The sequence below is a fragment of the Bubalus kerabau genome, chromosome 20, assembly GCF_029407905.1.
Source record: "Bubalus kerabau isolate K-KA32 ecotype Philippines breed swamp buffalo chromosome 20, PCC_UOA_SB_1v2, whole genome shotgun sequence".
Classification (NCBI taxonomy): Eukaryota; Metazoa; Chordata; class Mammalia; order Artiodactyla; family Bovidae; genus Bubalus; species Bubalus kerabau.
Window position 1 is genome coordinate 34,550,075 of NC_073643.1, and position 19,246 is coordinate 34,569,320.

At 38.3% G+C, this 19,246-nt stretch overlaps 1 protein-coding gene across 2 annotated transcripts in view; it reads right to left on the minus strand.

The window, feature by feature from the left end:
- The window catches only part of TAFA1 (TAFA chemokine like family member 1), a 534,519-nt gene that overhangs the window by 60,763 nt on the left and 454,510 nt on the right, over positions 1-19,246 (minus strand). Inside the window, exon 5 of one of the 2 annotated variants that reach the window (XM_055558390.1) lies at positions 206-323. The exons of the other annotated variant lie outside the window; for it this stretch is intronic. Within the exon in view, the coding sequence (XP_055414365.1) occupies positions 300-323 (24 nt within the window). The 3' untranslated portion in view covers positions 206-299. Of the gene's footprint in view, positions 1-205; positions 324-19,246 lie in introns of those variants that run through there. 2 annotated transcript variants of the gene reach the window in all.

Sequence of the window (19,246 nt, forward strand, 5' to 3'; positions counted from 1 at the left end):
TCCCAGGCAGGAATACTGGAGATCTTCCCAACCCTGGGATTGAACTTGCATCTCCTGCATTGGTGAGTGGATTCTTTACCCCTTGAGCCACCCAGGAAGCCCTGAGCCATACAAACTGTAAAATCATAAATGAGGGTTGTTTACAATCACTATATTTACATCCCTTTTGTTATGCAGCAACAGATAACAAGTAGAGGGGTGTATTAACCAAGAGGCCCCAGAGAAAGTCCGACAATCTGTGTCATACAAGTTGGATAACCAGGCAAGTTGATGGTATAATGCAGTCTGGATCTGAGGTCTCAAGAACCAGGAAGGCTGAAGTCCTAGGGCAGGAAGAGATAAATGTTTCAACTGGAACAGAGAGGAAGTTTGCCCTTCCTCTACCTTTTGGTTCTGTTCATGTCCTCATATGGGTTGGATAATGCCTACCCCCATGACTGACAGTCATCCTTATCCAGTCTACTGGCTCAAGTGTTAATCTGTTCTGGAAACATCCTCACAGAGGGCACCTGGAAAGAATATTTTACCAGCTGGGCATCTCTTAGCCTCGTCATGTTGACACATAAAATCAACTACCACAAATAGCTTTCTCCCTTCTCTAATCCCTCTTCAAATCCATTGTCCAAGCAACAGCCAGAATAATCTTTCAAAACTGTATAGGAAATCATGTCTCTCCTTACTTAAAACTCTTAAATGGCCTCCCCTTGATGAGAGTCAAGTCTCAACTCCCACCACAGCTTACAACATCGTGTATGACGTGGACCTTACAGGGCCCTTCCCCCTGGGCCTCTGCTCCAACCTGCCAGGCCTTCCTTCACTTCCTAAAAGGCACCACCATATACTCTCCAAATCCAGAGATTTCACACTGGCTCTTCCCTTCATCTGAAACACTCTTTACCTCACTGTGAACCACTTCATACTTTCCTACCACACTAGCTAAATTACAAGCCTTTATTTAGAAGCTACTTATTCTGTCCCAAAGATGTGTAATCATGTACTTTGTGGGTGCATTTTTATTTTTATTAATTGTTTTGTACTCAGGGGAAAAAACTGGTTTGTTACATAAAGGTAAATCTTATCCATAAAATTATATTTATATATAAACATGGACACAGAATCATATAGTCTGAATCAACAATAATTGTTGGAAAGCTTATAAATATAATATAATTTCATTGAATGTAATCACTCCCATTTTAATAAGACCAAAGCAGGCTTTGGACTTAAGTGTGTCTGCCTCAAGAGCCCAGGATCTCACTCGTATTTGAAGCTTGGTTAAGGAGGGTGTGTATTTTAAATGATCACTTCATTCTCCTTCCTATATTAAACTCTAAGCTCCATGAGGGCCAGGCACACAACTATTTCATTTCACACTGAATTTTCAGAACACTGATCAATGGTGGTGTCAGAACAATCAGAACATTCATCAGTGTCCCTCATTGATACTTTTTTTCTCCTCCAAGGACAAGATGAGATAGCCCTATCTCACCCCCAGAAGCTCTAGGTGGACATGGGACTTTAGTGCATTAAATGGCAGAGTGTATGGTGATCATTACTTCTGAGTAGAAGCTTTTGAGGACTGGTGTGTAAGCATCCATGTTTTTGCTCTTCCCTAGCAACATATGATGATTTGGACCTACACTCTACAAGACGGTGGCTATTAATCAATTGTGGCCACTGAAATTAAAATAGTTATAATTAAATAAAAGTAAAAACTCAGTTCATCAGTCACATTAGCCACATTTCAAGTACTCAAGTGCCACCTGTAACCAGTGGGTACCATTTTGGGCAGTACATATATAGATCATTTCCTTCACCACAGAGAGATCTCTTAGGACAGAGCTGCTATAGTTGCTGGGGACTGCTCCTGAGTGAGGAAACCATGAAGCAGAGCCACAAGCTGACTCTAATAAGCATGTTATAGGAGTATGAAATTATCTGTGTTGTTATCAGCCACTTATATTTTGGGCTTGTTTGTCACTGAAGCAAAATCCAGCTTATCCTAATTGATAAATGTAGTCATTAAATGAATCCATGCTTAAAAATATGACAGTTGTTTTTCTTCTGGGAGTTTTGGATGAAGAGGGAAGAAAGAACTTTTAAGTGAAGTCAACATAAGCAAAAGCTTAGAGCTGGGATATTAACAGGATCTCTAGTTGAGGCAGGGTTTATGTGAGGAGGCTTCAGTTAAGAGGTAGGACTGGAGAGAAGTAGAGAAGCTAAGGCTAAGAATTGGTGCATAGAAAAGGAACAGGGGGTAGACCCCAAACCTGCATCTAACTCTGAGGTGTACTAAGCAGTCACAATCTACTGAGCCTACAACTTGAAGCCCCGTCTGCCACTGCTTTGTTCATTTAACCATTAGAATGTAGACACTATAGTATGTTACTGCCCAAGCCATGACATGTTTCTAATGAAGGTAGCACGACTAGTTCAGAATATCAGTATTAATTTGCTGAGGATAGTCTACATAAAGAACCTGGATGATGCTTGGTACCCAAGAGGCTACCCTTGTCATCCCAGAATCATGGCTAAAGTCCACAGCTGAAGAAGAATCTGGAAGTTATACTATGTACTGAAGTCAGAGTGAAGAGGGCAGGCATCGTTAAAGGACATCACTGCACAAGAACTGGCCATTTTTCTCCACCCCATTAATAAGACAAGTACAGCAAGAAGAGCTCTTGGTGTGGGAAGGAGGGAGGGATAATTGAGGAATTTGTATATACACAGTACTGTGTATAAAATGTAACCAACAAGGACTTACTGTACAGCAGTGAACCATACTCAGCATCTTTTAATCAATAAGGGAAAAGAATCTGGAAAAAATAGATTTATATGTATATACAACTGAATCACTTTTCTGTACACTTGAAACTAATACAACATTAAAAAAAAACAACTATACTTCAATAAAAAAAGCTAAAAAAAAAAAAACCCCAAAAGCAAACCTCAAACAAAACAACAACAACAACACAAAAAAAGAGCTACTGCCTCTACTTCTCACCAGAGGTCTGTTGCGCAAGGGACCCTTCCTCCTGGGAGTCAAGAGTCAGTCCTCCAGAAAAGTCACTTTTATAGCTTGTGAGTGACAGAATTACTTTCTTTGTAGGTTGGGGACAGGTTAGAGACAGAAGATTCAGGACTAGGGCAAAGAAGAGGAAAGCTGAGAATGAGGTTTAAAAACAACCTGTGGGTTTTTTATATTGTTGTTTAATAGTCTCAATACAAACTGCAAAGAGACCACTGGGGTAAGTAGAAAAGAGCTCAAACTTGTGGAATTGGGCTTCAATATTGAGGGGGATGTCACTCAGCTGAGAAATACTACAGGAGGTTTTACACATGTTCCTTGGACACTACTATTAGAAAATTAGTTTTTCCTTGAAAGTTACCCCAACAACTTGTGACTCTTCAATAAGCCCCTTTATTCTTGGACGATGCTTGAGATACGGCAAGCACCGATGACCTTCCCACGTGCTGCAGTTGAAAAAATGCTTTAAAAAATGTCTCTCGATGGCTTTTCACTCCCATCCTTTAAGCTCTGAGTTGATGAAACAAAAAGTTATGTGAGGGATACAATTTGATTTTCTTAGCATATTTCTAGCTTTACAATTAATTCATAGATGAGAGAGTCATTATCCAATAGCATCCAGAAAGATGGAGACCATTCATTTCAGACAAATACCCCCAGTACTGTTATAGGTTTTGATTAAAATGAAAACTTACCAAGTTTTATTCCTCAAAATATGATAAGTTCACGGGCAATTGAAATCAGCTAGTTCCATTGTTGGGTTTCTAATTCCAGGGCTTATAATAATATTTTTTCGAGTCAAATATGACATAATGCTAGGACTCCTGGAGCTAGCAAAGATGATAAAATGTTTTAGCCCCAGCAGGTGCTCAGCACAATCCTTTATTAAAAAGAGCTGCCACACTCAGGCTCTGAGTGTGATGGATTGTATAGGAATTAGGAGTGACATGCTATGAATTTACAACATTAAATTTTCCCCCTAATTAAAGCGGTGGGAATGGCCTCCAAACACAGTCTGGCTGCAGCTGGACAAGAATGACTGTATTCCCCAAGACTCCAGAAGGAGGATTCTTGACCCAGTGCTTCTGCATAAGAGTGCTTGAATTAAACCACGAGCTGACAGCAAAAGATAACTGACATTACTGAATTAAAAGTCTCTCTTTTCTGTTATACTTTGACTTCTATTCCCAGCTTGATATGTGCACATTTTCCTTTTTTTTATGTGTATAATTAGACTTGGTAAGGTAGCTGTCATGTTGACAGAATAAACCCACGTAACAATAAGGGTGGCTGACTTCCAAACATCAGAAGGACCCACAGAGTACTGCAAACTGTGCCAGTGTGTGTGTTAGCAGTGACGAAGAAAAGCTCCACAAGCAGTATCTCCCAACAGCTCTGAGATTGCCTGGGATGGTGTTGAAAGACCTGACTTCATCTGCACATTCTTGCACAGAGGGAAATGAAGGTGTGTGTATGTCTCCAGGAGAAGGTACTGAAAGAGCCACAACTACGATGAAAGAGCAGATGAATATATTTTTCACAGGTTTTTGGAAGAAAAAGAATGAGTGGCCAGGTACCTGTGCCAAATGGATCATGTCTGGGACAAAGAATTATTCAGAAACAATAAGTTTACTCAAATGAATACTAGATTCTGCGGCTAAATGAGCTCATTCCCCTTCCCTGACTTTCTGATTCATCTCCTGTCACTAAGGATCCATTTGGGGACACCTGAGTGCTTCCTTCATTCAGCAGATTTTTAGTTTTCCTTCCCTCAGAACTCTGAGAGGAACATGAAGGGGAAAACATTTCCTTAATATTTCCACCCATCCCCAAACACACACACACGGAAGAAGTTAATGTCTCACTGTTCCTTAAATGCATCTGTATTTCTCATCATGATAAATCATTTATTTGAATTATCTTTCTCTACTAGGATGAACAGCAGTGTTATTAATAGCATAGATTTCAGAGCCAGGCATCTCGATTGTTTCCTGACTAGACGCTCTTGGGCAAGTTACTGAACTAAGTCTCTTTTGCAAAAGGGGGATGTTAATACTAACTATCCTCAAAGAGTTGTTCTGAAGATGAAATGAAGTTATGCACATATATCAAGCATTGGGGGATATACCCAGTAAATGTTAGCTGTAAGTATTTACCATTATTATATTATCAATAAACTGAGACCTGAAATCACTGAAGAGAATAAAAAATTACATAGGCAGAATGCTGAAATTGGTAATCAATTATGAAATTAGTTCAGCAGGACAAAGAAAGGCCTCTGATTTTATTCTTATATTCCTATTTTTCAACAGTCTTATTCTTAGGGGTGGGTGATGTCAGAAAGAGAAGGCGTATGGAAAAGGTGAAATGGTGACATGGAGAGGAAACATCAGAACGGAGGAGTAAGAAAGAAGCAGCTGAGGTACATAATTTTAAGGCTCCATGCTGACATTTTCCCCAAACTTGCAACTTCTCTGACTGTTCCACTTAATTTAATAAAGCACCAGCTTCCTGCTCACATGCTTCTGAACTCTCCAAATACTTTCCATTCACTATGATTTTATGGTGTCAGACTCAGACCTGAAATATCCTTCTTGCTACCGAAACACCATCCACCCATCAGTCTATTCTCTCCAAACCTATGTGACTTCTGAGTCTGTAGTTTAAGGTTGGCAACTAGTGTGCATCTCAGACACCTTCTCCATTGAGTTGTTATGTCCACTTGCATTGCTATGATGAAAAGATTTCAGAGTCCATGTCTGGGTACAGCAGGAAAGAGTGATACGACCCATCTTATGTCTGTCACAAGCATGGGAGCGGGGAGTGGAGCTGAGATTGTCATGTATTATTGCCCCTCTTGTGAGTTTTGCCATCCCTTATCGTCATCTTCTTGTTGTTTGGCTGCTAAGTCATGTCCAACTCTTCTGTGACACCAAGGACTCTAGCCCACCAGCTCTGCTGTCCATGGGATTTTCCAGGCAAGAATATTGGAGTGGGTTTCCATTTCCTTCTCCAGGGGATCTTCTTGGATCAGGGCTTGAACCTGCACCTCCTGCGTTGCAGGTGGATTCTTTTCCACTGAGCCACCCTGGAAGCTTTATATTGGTTATAAATCCCATCCTGCCTTGAGGTCAGTCTTGTGTAACATCATTTCACCTTTTCCCCAAACTTTTGGAGGAATTCAGAGAAGAGGTTTTTTTTTTTCCTTCTTTGTATTAACAGTTCCACATGAATGCTTTGTATGTTGTAAATACTTGGTAATTACGTGTTGAATGATTGACACCCAGGAGCAGAAATAAATGTGTTTGAGAGAGGAGAGGCAGCCACATGACAGATCTTCCTTTCCTTTAGAGTTTTTTCTCTTTCCCCATCCAGAGTGTAAAACCGTACGAATTCACTTGGTGCTTTTCAAAGAAAGACACACACACACCCTGTATGTGGAAAGAAAGGCGTGTCTGCCACATGCTGTAGAATTAGTCTCTGGAACACAGAATTACTGACTCTGAATAGCTCGCTATTATCTTTTCTGTCCTGCAAGTCATTGGGAATAGCAGACTGCAAACAGTAGACCTATTGAAAGGGAAGTCATAGCCACTTGTCTCCACAGGAACCACATTGAAAGGGTGTTCAAAAGCCAGGCACACAAGAGCTGAGGCTTGGTAAGCATCACGGCTAGCTTGGAGAGCAAGGGACTGTTCACAGCGGTGCTGCCTAACTGTCCGTATTCCCCACTGCTTCTCTCATTGGTTCATTAAAAAGCCATAGGAAACCAACATGGCAGGGGTGGGCTGTCAGCAAGCCAGAATAATTGGGATAACTTTTGGGCTGCCTGGATACAGGTGAGAGAGACAAGCTCTATGTTGAGATTGAAAGAGTGATGAGTGAGTGAATGAGTATCTGTGTGTCTGAACCAGTGAAGGTTTAGATGGGATTAGCTCAACCACCTCAATTTCTCAGACTCGCGCCAATTTAGATCAAGCCAGAGAGGTAGGCTCCATCAAGTACGTTTGGGTTGCTTTGACAAGGGCTAATAGCTAGAGGAATATGGTTGACCACACTTAAAGGATATGAAGGGGATTTAAATTCTTCAGCTCAGACAGACAAGAGTTTCTCATCCTTGGCACTGTTGGCAGTTTTGGACAAACAACTCTTTGTTAGTGTGAAGGGCTGTCTGGTGCACTGCAGGATGCTGAGCAGTGTCTCTGGCCTCTACCCACTGGACGCCGATAGTACCCATCCCTCAGTAGTGATAAGCACAAGTGTTTCCAGATGTTACCAAATATTTTCTGGGGGAAAAATTGTCCCTGTTGAGAACAACTGAACCAACTGTCCTCTTTGATTAATTATTAATAGTTACCCGTCAGTGAGAAAGACATCAAATCAACTCAGGATCGCTTGGTGATAGTTTCATAAATCATATACACATGTCTTTTGTATGTTATCACTCAATAGTGCTTTAAGAGAAATTTCTGTCTCAAGCAGCTATTGTGTTAAAAATGTCTTTAGTGTATTAAATACTCACACAGAACACAGCATTTTAATTTGGAAATATATCAGCTTACATTTATCAGAGCATTTTCATGCAGATAGAAATATATAACCAAAACAAAGAAGTTATAACCATAAATCATGGCAAAGCTGGCAGTGTAACTAAATTGGAAATGAGTTTACAAAATAAATGAAAACACAAAAACATATTACAGAATAAGTATGCCCCTTACTGCATTCTTTTTGGGATTGTTATAAATTGGAAAGAAAAGAGAACTGCATACAGTGGGAGTTAAATTACAATGCATTCTACCTGTCAAAATACACTAACACAAATAGATCTATGAGCAGGTGTAGCTAACTGCTGCTGTCATTAGTCTGGATTTACAAACATCTTGACTTTCCAATGAAAAGGTGAACAAAAATAAATGAAATCCTCATAAGCCTTAATTGAATGACAAAGCAATATTTAAGTCATATTGTATCACTATCTTTCAGTCAAAATCTTTACACCTTTCATTACAAGACATTCCTTCTATTTGTTTATGAGTTGGCCACTATTAATTAACTTAGTAGATAAACATGATGTGAAGAATACAAAGAGAGACAAATGACTTTAAGGACGCTTTCTAGTTCTGAAATATATTCTTTAGTACAAAGACAAGCACTTAACCAAATTGTTTTGGACCAGTAAATTGACTATTAATTTAGCAGATTCAAGGCTTGAATGAGGGTTGTTTCAAGTATAGTTCTTACCACTAAAAAAAGAAAAAGGAAAACACACAAACTCACTTGGACATTATTTTGAGGTTGGATAATTTAAGTAAGAAGCAATTTTATCAATGCTAATCATTACATTGTTCTTTTCCATTCTAAAATCAAGGACATTTTTTCAGTCTACATTAAATTTTTTCTTAAACTCCTAACAACTTTCTTACCCACAGTTGAAGTCTTAAGGGAAAGTCTTCCCACTTTACCTGATAATAGTATTGGGTATTGAAAGGTTGTTGTTGAATCACGCAAATACACTGGGATTCTTGGCCCCCAGAGGAGAAGAATTCAATATGGGGCCAGAGACGAGGCTTGATCGCTCAGAGCTTTTGTGTAATAAAGTTTTATTAAAGCATAAAGGAGATGGAGAAAGCTTCTGACATAGGCATCAGAAGGGGGCAGAAAGAGTACCCCCCTGCTAGTCTTCAGCTGGATGTTATATAGTCACTAGCAGTCTGTTAATGAAAGAAAGGAATGTCTTAAAATTTAGAATGGCACCAAATGGTTTATCTTGGGCCATAAAATAATTAACTTGAATCTTAAAGAAGGGCAGACCACCATACAAATAGTTTCATTTACATAGATTAGGGGAACAATATCTGAGTATAACATACTGGTTTGTCAAGTAGGTTTTGGGCCAAGAGGCGAACCGACTTGGAGACAGAGTTTGGGGTAAAGGCGTAGTACATTAGCATAGCTTAAGACAAACATTTCCATAAGAAAAAGGCATTGGTTATCTCTAGGCTCAAGAATAAGCTAACTTCAGGAGAAACCAGGTGTCATTATGGCAACACAGTATTTTAAGAGAAACCTCTCTTTAAATTTGTATAGAGAAGGAAAAAAATATTGCTCGTTTGTTTCCTCCTGCCGCTTAAGAGAGATAAAAATGTCTGACACTTGCAGGCTATTTCCTCCATTTGGAGACCCCTGGCCTTCCTGCCTGTTACCCTCTCAGTATTTTGCTTGATAACCAGGTATCTGCAATAGAATAATACCTGTACCACATTGGTAATTTGTTTATGTTTTTATTATGAAGTTTGCTAAAGTATCTCCCATGCCTCCATCTCAGGTATCAGTGTGCGACACTTCTGATGCACTTTGCTCTCTTTCCAAAAATGCAGCTGGCTAGTCCAGCTGAACTGCTCACATGTTTGTGAAAATGCATTTTATTTTGCGGACTGATGTTAATGTCTTTCATGAGTCTCTCTGCATGATCAAATGACTAGAGTTATCTTCAGACCAGAGACTGCTGTTTCTTCAAACCATTAGTGTCAGGGAGCTCATCTTGCCAGGCTTCAGCAATACGTGAACCATGAACTTCCAGATGTTCAAGCTGGTTTTAGAAAAGGCAGAGGAACCAGAGATCAAATTGCCAACATCTGCTGGATCATCAAAAAAGCAAGAGAGTTCCAGAAAAACATCTACTTCTGCTTTATTAACTATGCCAAAGCCATTGACTCTGTGTATCACAATAAACTGTGGAAAATTCTTCAAGAGATGGGAATACCAGACCACCTGACCTGTCTCTTGAGAAACCTCTATGCAGGTCAGGAAGCAACAGTTAGAACTGAACATGGAACAACAGACTGGTTCCAAATAGGAAAAGGAGTACATCAAGGCTGTATATTGTCACCCTGTTTATTTAACTTCTATGCAGAGCACATCATGAGAAATGCTGGGCTGGAAGAAGCACAAGCTGTTACCAAGATTTCCAGGAGAAATATCAGTAACCTCAGATATGCAGATGACACCACCCTTATGGCAGAAAGTGAAGAGGAACTAAAAAGCCTCTTGATGAAAGTGAAAGAGGAGAGTGAAAAAGTTGGCTTAAAGCTCAACATTCAGAAAATGAAGATCATGGCATCCAGTCCCATTACTTCATGGCAAATAGATGGGGAAACAGTGGAAACAATGTCAGACTTTATTTTTTTGGGCTCCAAAATCACTGCAGATGGTGACTACAGCCATGAAAGTAAAAAGTTATGACCAACCTATACAGCATATTAAAAAGCAGAGACATTACTTTGCCAACAAAAGTCCATCCAGGCAAAGCTATGGTTTTTCCAGTAGCCATGTATGGATGTGAGAGCTGGAGTATAACAAAAGCTGAGCACTGAAGAACTGATGCTTTTGAACTGTGGTGTTGCAGAAGACTCTTAAGAGTCCCTTTGACTGCAAGGAGTCATCCTAAAGGAAATCAGTCCATCCTAAAGGAATCAATTGTGAATATTCATTGGAAGGACTGATGCTGAAGCTGAAACTCCAATACTTTGGCCACTTGGTACGAAGAACTGACTCACTGGAAAGACCCTGATGCTGGGAAGGATTGAGGGCAGGAGGAGAAGGGGACGGCGGAGGATGAGATGGTAGAATGGCACCACCAACTCAACGGACATGAGTTTGAGAAGCTCTGGGAGTTGGTGCTGGACAGGGAAGCCTAGTGTGCTGCATTCCATGGGGTTGCAAAGAGTCGGACACGACTGAGCGACTGAACTGAACTATGGAAAACAGTCTGGAGGGTCCTCAAGAAACTAAAAATAAAGTTGTCATGCTGCTGCTGCTGCTAAGTCCAGTAATCCCACTCCTGGGCATACTTCTTGACAAAACTATAGTGGAAAAGGATACGTTCACCCCTACGTTCACTCTTTACAATAGCGGAGACATGGAAACAACCTAAAAGTCCATTAACAAATGAGTGGATAAAGAAGACATCATTCCTTTGTACAATGGACTACTACTCAGCCATAATGAACAATGAAGTAATACCATTTGCAGCAACATGGATGAACCTAGAGATTATCATACTAAGTGAAGTGAGGAAGAAAAACACGAATATCATATTATATTACATGTAGAATCTAAAATATGACACAGATGAATTTATCTACAAAATAGAAACAGACTCACCAACATAGAAAACAGACTTGTGGTTGCCAAGAGGTAGGGGCTTTGGAAGAGGGACTGGGAGTTTAGGATTCCAGATGCAAATTATTACATATGGAATGGATAAACAAGATCCTACTGTATAGCATGGGAACTATATCCAATATTTTGTGGTGAACCATAATGAAAAAGAATCTGAAAAAAATCACTTTGCTGTACAGTAGAAATTAATACAACACTGTAAACCAACTATACTTTAATAAAATAAATTAAAACATACTTTTTATGGCCATTAAAAAGAATACATTTGAATCAATTCTAATGAAGTGGATGAAACTGGAGCCTATTATACAGAGTGAAGTAAGCCAGAAAGAAAAACACCAATACAGTATACTAATGCATATATATGGAATTTAGAAAGATGGTAACGATAACCCTGTATGTGAGACACCAAAAGAGACACAGATGTATAGAACAGTCTTTTGGACTCTGTGGGAGAGGAAGTTTTATAATAGATTTTCCAAATCTGGAGTATATCTCCCACTTATCAGATCAGATCAGATCAGATCAGTCGCTCAGTCGTGTCTGACTCTTTGCGACCCCATGAATCGCAGCACGCCAGGCCTCCCTGTCCATCACCAACTCCTGGAGTTCACCCAGACTCACGTCCATCGAGTCAGTGATGCCATCCAGCCATCTCATCCTCTGTCGTCCTCTTCTCCTCTTGCCCCCAATCCCTCCCATCATCAGAGTCTTTTCCAATGAGTCAACTCTTCGCATGAAGTGGCCAAAGTACTGGAATTTCAGCTTTAGCATCATTCCTTCCAAAGAAATCCCAGGGCTGATCTCCTTCAGAATGGACTGGTTGGATCTCCTTGCAGTCCAAGGGACTCTCAAGAGTCTTCTCCAACACCACAGTTCAAAAGCATCAATTCTTCGGCGCTCAGCCTTCTTCACAGTCCAACTCTCACATCCATATATGACCACAGGAAAAACCATAGCCTTGACTAGATGAACTTTTGTTGGCAAAGTAATGTCTCTGCTTTTGAATGTGCTATCTAGGTTGGTCATAACTTTCCTTCCAAGGAGTAAGCGTCTTTTAATTTCATGGCTGCAGTCACTATCTGCAGTGATTTTGGAGCCCCAAAAAATAAAGTCTGACACTGTTTCCACTGTTTCCCCGTCTACTTCCCATGAAGTGATGGGACCGGATGCCATGATCTTCGTTTTCTGAATGTTGAGCCTTAAGCCAACTTTTTCACTCTCCACTTTCACTTTCATCAAGAGGCTTCTTAGTTCCTCTTCACTTTCTGCCATAAGGGTGGTGTCATCTGCATATCTGAGGTTACTGATATTTCTCCTGGCAATCTTGGTAACAGCTTGTGCTTCTTCCAGCCCAGCGTTTCTCATGATGTACTCTGCATAGAAGTTAAATAAACAGGGTGACAATATACAGCCTTGATGTACTCCTTTTCCTATTTGGAACCAGTCTGTTGTTCCATGTCCAGTTCTAACTGTTGCTTCCTGACCTGCATAGAGGTTTCTCAAGAGACAGGTCAGGTGGTCTGGTATTCCCATCTCTTTCAGAATTTTCCACAGTTTATTGTGATCCCACTTATAGCACATCTCAAAAAAGACTATCTGCATTTCAGATGCTGAACAGCAACATGTGGCTGGTGGCTACACTATGGGGTAGTGTAGAGATAATAGAGTGATTCCTATGAAACACAGTTAGTTGGCCAGTGTATCTGTCTGTCTACATTAAAAAGGAAAAAACTGTTTGCAGGGAATGCAGTATTATATTCATTGCAATTTCCTTTAGGATAAAGAAACATAGACACTTTCTCTTCATTCTGTTAAAAACTGTTCAAGAGTTATTATGTTTAGGATCAAGAAAATACAGTTTCCACATATAGTCTCTGAGGAAATACAAAATTTTTTTCCCCAAAAAGTAAAATGAACACGTGAGGCACAGAACACTAAATTCAACCTAAGTATCCTGAAACTAGCACAATCATCAGGGTTCTGATGGAATATGAGAAGATGGGAAGGAAAGGGCCACAGATGCCTTTGAGACAATGTTTCTCCAACATGAAAAAACAACTAGGAATCCAGCTGCTGGTAATAGAAGGCTAGCTTTTCCAGACAAATCCTACTATGAAAAACAAACAAAAATGCAGAATAAATTAGAAAACAAACTTTTAAAAACAGCAAAGAGAAACAGAAGAGTAAGAAATTAGCTGACCAAAATTGAAAGGAAAACTAAGAAGGCAGAGAATTAAGCAAATAACAAAAACAATGCCCTTTAGTTTTGAAAAATTCTCAGGGAGATGTCATAGCCCAAGGAATTGGTGATTCTAATAGGAGACTCTTTCCACAATATTCTACACCTCTGAAGAGGCTGCACAGTCAGGGGAAAGATAAAGTGGATAATTAAATAATACCCAAATTATGTAGAAGAAAGAGGGTAATAAGAGGGTAATTAAAGTTAAAAGAAGACACCAATGATACACGAAACCAGCAAACAATAAAGAAAACCAATGTTATCAACATCACTAATCATCAGGGATCAAAATAATGAATGGATAAAGAAGATGGGGTGTATATATACACAGTGGAGTATTACTGAGCCATAAAAAGAAGAAAATTCTGCCATTTTCTGCAGCATGAATGGACCTGGAGGGCATTATGCAAAGTAAGTCAGATAGATAAAAACAAATACTCTATAATATCATTTATACATGCAATCTAAAAAATACAACTAATTAGTGAATATAATAAAAATGCAGCAGACTCATAGAGAACAAACTAGTAGTTACCAGTGGGGAGAAGGATGTGGAGAGAGGCAACTTAGAGGCAGGGGATGAAGAGGTGTAGAATATTAAGTACAAAGTCAGCTATAAGGATATATTGTATGACACAGGGAGTATAGTCAATATTTTACAATAACTCTAAATAACCTTTAACAACTGTGAATCACTATCCTGTACACCTGTAACTTACATAATATTGTACAGAAACTTTTCAATAAGAAAGAAAAAATCTGTAAAACTCCTAGATGTCTTTTAGCTAATGGTACACTAATTATATAAAATTCATCTAATTAGATTTATATGAGGCTATTAACAATGTTGAACTAAATCTATATGCATCATCAGGGAAACTGTTCCTAAGTTTTAAAAATCAGGTTAACAAGTAGTATGAACACTTTCATGAAACATACATTCCATACATATACAAAGTCAAAAAGTGGATAGTTTTCAAATGTAAGAAGTATTTGGAGTTGGGAAAAATAAATATCAACAGCAGCAATTTTCTCTATGACGCTGTATTGAGTGTTTACCTTTTCTTTTCTTGTATTTTCTGATTATTCTTTAATAAACATGTAGCATTCATAAAAATTATAAAATATAAAAAATGTGTTAAACAGTAAGAAAGGCAGTGAAAGATGATAGAATATCCACGGAAATCAGTTACTGCAGAATGTAGCAACCTTGTTAAATACACTCAATTTCAGGCAAAAATAGATAAAACTAATGGGAGAAAAGGTCAGAAACATGGAAAAATACATATGAGGAAAACCTGAAATACAACAGAATTGATGCAGGATAAGTAAAAAAGAAAACAACAGCAGGCAATTTTTCTGTCTTTAAGCAAGGCCTGAAGAAAAATTAATGCGAAGAACAAAATGTCTAAGCTTATCCTATGACAACTTTTGAGTTTTATGAATTTAAAAAAGGATCTTATAAATAACAAGGAAAAATGTCACTTGCAAAGGTGCAAGACTCTATAATGCAAAAACTAGAAAATAAGTGAATTACCAACACTTGAGAAAAACACTTAATTCAAGAAATCTATTTCTGCCTAAATAATTTTTCATTTCCCAGGACAACAGCAAGCTGGTCTTAGAAATTTTATAAAGCATATCACACATATAGCTTTCCTTAAAACAATTACGTGTGTGTGTATATATATATATACACACACACACATACATAAATGGGGCTTTCCTGGTGGCTAAGACAGTAAATAATCTGCCTTCAATGCAAGAAACCCAGGTTTGATCCCTGGGTCAGAAATATCTCCTGGAGAAGGGAATGGCTACCCATTCCATTACTCTTGCCTGGAGAATTCCATGGACAGAGGAGCCTGGCAGGCTACAGCCATGGGGTCACAAAGAGTCAGACATGATTGAGGAAGTTTCACTTTCAAACATAAATTACATATACATACATTTAGTTATATATATATAATTATATAAATTTAATATATGCAATTATATATGTAATTTTATATATTTTAACATAATTGCATATATTAAATTTTATTTATTTAATTTTTTATATATGTAAATTTTTTAATATATGTAAAATATAGATACATATGTGAAAACTTGAAATAAATTACTCACAGTATATAGGAATAATTAACACTGAAATAAATAAGAATTCTATATAATATTAATGTGGTCACAAAACAAAGTTAAATTAAATATAAATCTTGAAAGAGAGTATTTATAACATTTAAAAAGTCAACCTAGTGGTCATTAGGTCAAGAGAAAATATAAAAGTATGCTTAAGGACTTATCTACATAGAACCAGATTTTCTTTTCATTTTCAATATTAAAAAACTCATAACAATGGGTTAATTTTTTTTCTTATGTTAAAATTAACCATTAGTCAGGAGGTAGGGCAGAAGAATGAGGAATTCAGATTAGGCCTTAAGATAAAATATTCACTGCATAATTATTTAAAATAACTAAGATTTGGAAGTAACCTAAGTGTCCAATGATGGATGAATGGATAAAGTGTGTATATACATATATAATGGGATATTACTCAGCCATAAAAAGAATGAAATCTTGTCATTTGCAACATTATAAAGGGTATTGTGCTAAGTGAAATAAGTCAGACAAATAATATACGATCTCACTTATACATGGAATCTAAAAACCAAAACAAACCAACAAAACAAAATTAGAACAGACTCATAGATACAGAGAACAAATGAATGGTTACCAGAGGAGGGTAGAGTGAGGATGGGTGAAATAGATGAAGGAAAGTAAGAGGTAAAGCTTACACTTATAAAATAAATAAGTCATGGGGATGTAATATACAGCATAAAGAATATGGTCAATAAAACTAATAACTTTGTATGGGGACAGGTGGTTGTTAGCACAGTGATCATTTCATAATGTATTTAAATGTTATATATGTGAAACTAACATAATACTGTGTGTCAATTATATTTCAGTCAAAAAGTCAATCATTTTCCAGAAGCTTTCTAAACACCTGTGACTATATAATAGATTTAATCCGACCAAATGGATTAGTATTTATATTTCTCCTCCCACTAGTAATAAGAGTATAGTGGACTACAGTTTTTCCAGCAGATTTATTAAGTAAGTTGAGGATACAGGGATTTTCACCAATGACAAATGATAGGAATGATCTTAAATACTTAATCATGGTTCCTTAACAGTGAAAGGTCCAAGAGGAAAAAAGTAGAAGACAAAATTGGGTTATTTGAAAAAGTAATACTGCTTTTTCTTTCAAGGTCAACCCACATAAAAGGTGTGCCTGGTATAAAACTACAGTAGAATGACATAGAGAATCACACAATTAAAATAGCAATAGGATAGAGTGTTTCGATGAGGCTTACTATATCAGACTCTTGAGACCAAAGAGCAGGTGTTTCTGAAATGGGTAGGTTAAAAAAAAAAAAAAAATCCAGGGATGAATTTTCAAACAGCCCTCCACAAATTCTAGTGCTTTTCAAAGCAACAGCTGTTTCAGGGGAAATAGTTTCTATCTCTATAGATGTGAACTTTCAACAGATACTTAAAAAAATTACAGAGAACTGTTATGATGAGTTCACATAGACAGCAGCATCTTCTTTAAAGTATAAGCATGGCTTATACTTTAAAGAAGAAAGATCATTTCTAATTACAGGAAAGACAATTAAGTGCATGAGTCAGTTCAGTTCACTTCAGTCACTCAGTTGTATCCGACTCTTTGTGACCCCATGGACTGCAGTATGCCAGGCCTCCCTGTCCATCACCAACTCCCAGAGTTTACTCAAACTCATGTCCATTGAGTCAGTGAGGCATCCAACCATCTCATCCTCTGTCATCCCCTTTTTCTCCTGCCATCAATCATGCCCAGCATCAGGGTCTTTTCCAATGAGTCAGTTCTTTGCATCAGGTGGCCAAAGTATTGGAGTTTCAGCTTCAACATCATTGGAGTCCTTCCAATGAATATTCGGGACTGATTTTCTTTAGGATGGACTCGTTGGATCTCCTTGCAGTCCAAGGGACTCTCAAAAGTCTTCTCCAACATCACAATTCAAAAGCATCAATTCTTCAGCACTCAGCTTTCTTTATAGTCCAACTCTCACATCCAGACATGACTACTGGAAAAACCATAGCCTTGACTAGACAGACCTTTGTTGGCAAAGTAATGTCTCTGCTTTTTAATATGCTGTCTAGGTTGGTCATAACTTTCCTCCCAAGGAGTAAGTGCCTTTTCATTTCATGATTGCAGTCACCATCTGCATTGATTTTGGAGCCCCCCAAAATAAAGTCTGCCACTGTTTCCATTGTTTCCCCATCTATTTGCCATGAAGTGATGGGACTGGATGCCATGATCTTCGTTTTCTGAATTTTGAGCTTTAAGCCTTAAGGCTTAAAATGCATGAGTAGGCTTATTTAAATGAGAAAGGGTGAAAGGGCATTGGCTTAAGGGACATATTTTTATTTTTTTTTAATTATTATGAGACTAGCAAGCTTCAAGGAGATATGAAAGCTGCCTGGGAGATATGAAAGCTCCACAGGTACTCAGAAAGCTGGTATCACTTTTGGTATTGTCACTGGGTGGCCCTGAGAAAGTGAAGTAGCCTTTGAGGCTACTTGGTTTATTGAGCCCCTCTCACGATCTGCTTTCCCAAACCCCCAAAAGGACCACTGAGCAGCCATCAGTGCATGGTACTGGATAAGAGCCCAGGGGTTAGGTGTCCAACAACTTTAGTTCAAATTCTGATTTGACCAAAAAGGTAGCTGTGAGACCAAGGGCACTCATATAATTGATCTTTGCTTTTCATTGTTCTCATTTGCAAAGAGGGCCATAACCCTTATTTTATCATTATACATGGAATCAGTAAATGTATATTACACATTCCACTGGTAGTTCAGTCGCTAATTCATGTCTGACTTTTTGTGACCCCGTAGACTGTAGTCCACCAGGCTCTTCTGTCCATGGGATTTCCCAGGCAAGAATACTGGAGTGGGTTACCATTTACTTCTCTAAGGGATCTTCCCGACCCAGGGATCAAACCCATGTCTCTTGCATCTCTTGCATTGGCAGGTGGATTCTTTACCACTGAGCCACCAGGGAAGCCCAAATATTGCACATTACATAGACTGAAAATTGGGTGTTCAAAAATTCAGTCTCCCTCTCCTTCTTTATCAGAAGGAAAATATTCTTGAAATAAGAGAACAGTACTCATAAAGCTTGCTTACTTGTATGTCAGGCACTTAATTATTACCTACAACAATTCCTTTAGATGATCATTCCAATTTTACTGATCACAAAACAGCCTGGAGGGGATAATAAACTTGCTCAAACAGTAAATACAACCACAGAGCTTCTGTCCTGTTCCATGTCTAATTTATTCCAGAATTCAGCCTTTAGTCAACCACCATTTCTTGCCTTAATAAAAAACATATATATAAGATTTTGCATACATTACACATTTCACCTAAAAATTACACCATTAAAACACAGTCTTCATTTCCCTTTCCTGATCTTAAATTGAGACTTCTAGATCAATGGTGTGCACAGTTAGCTCCTTAGAGAGTTAGAACAATTATAAGCCTCTGTGTGTGTGTGTGTGTTAGTTGCTCAGTCATGTCCGACTCTTTGCAACCCCATGGACTGTAGCCTGGCAGGCCTCTCTGTCCATGGAATTCTCCAGGCAAGAATACGGGAGTAGATTGCCTCTAAGGAATCAATAAATGAAATTTGCCAAGAAGTAAAATATTATAAATGCAGTTGCTATTAATTTTTACATAATTACTGG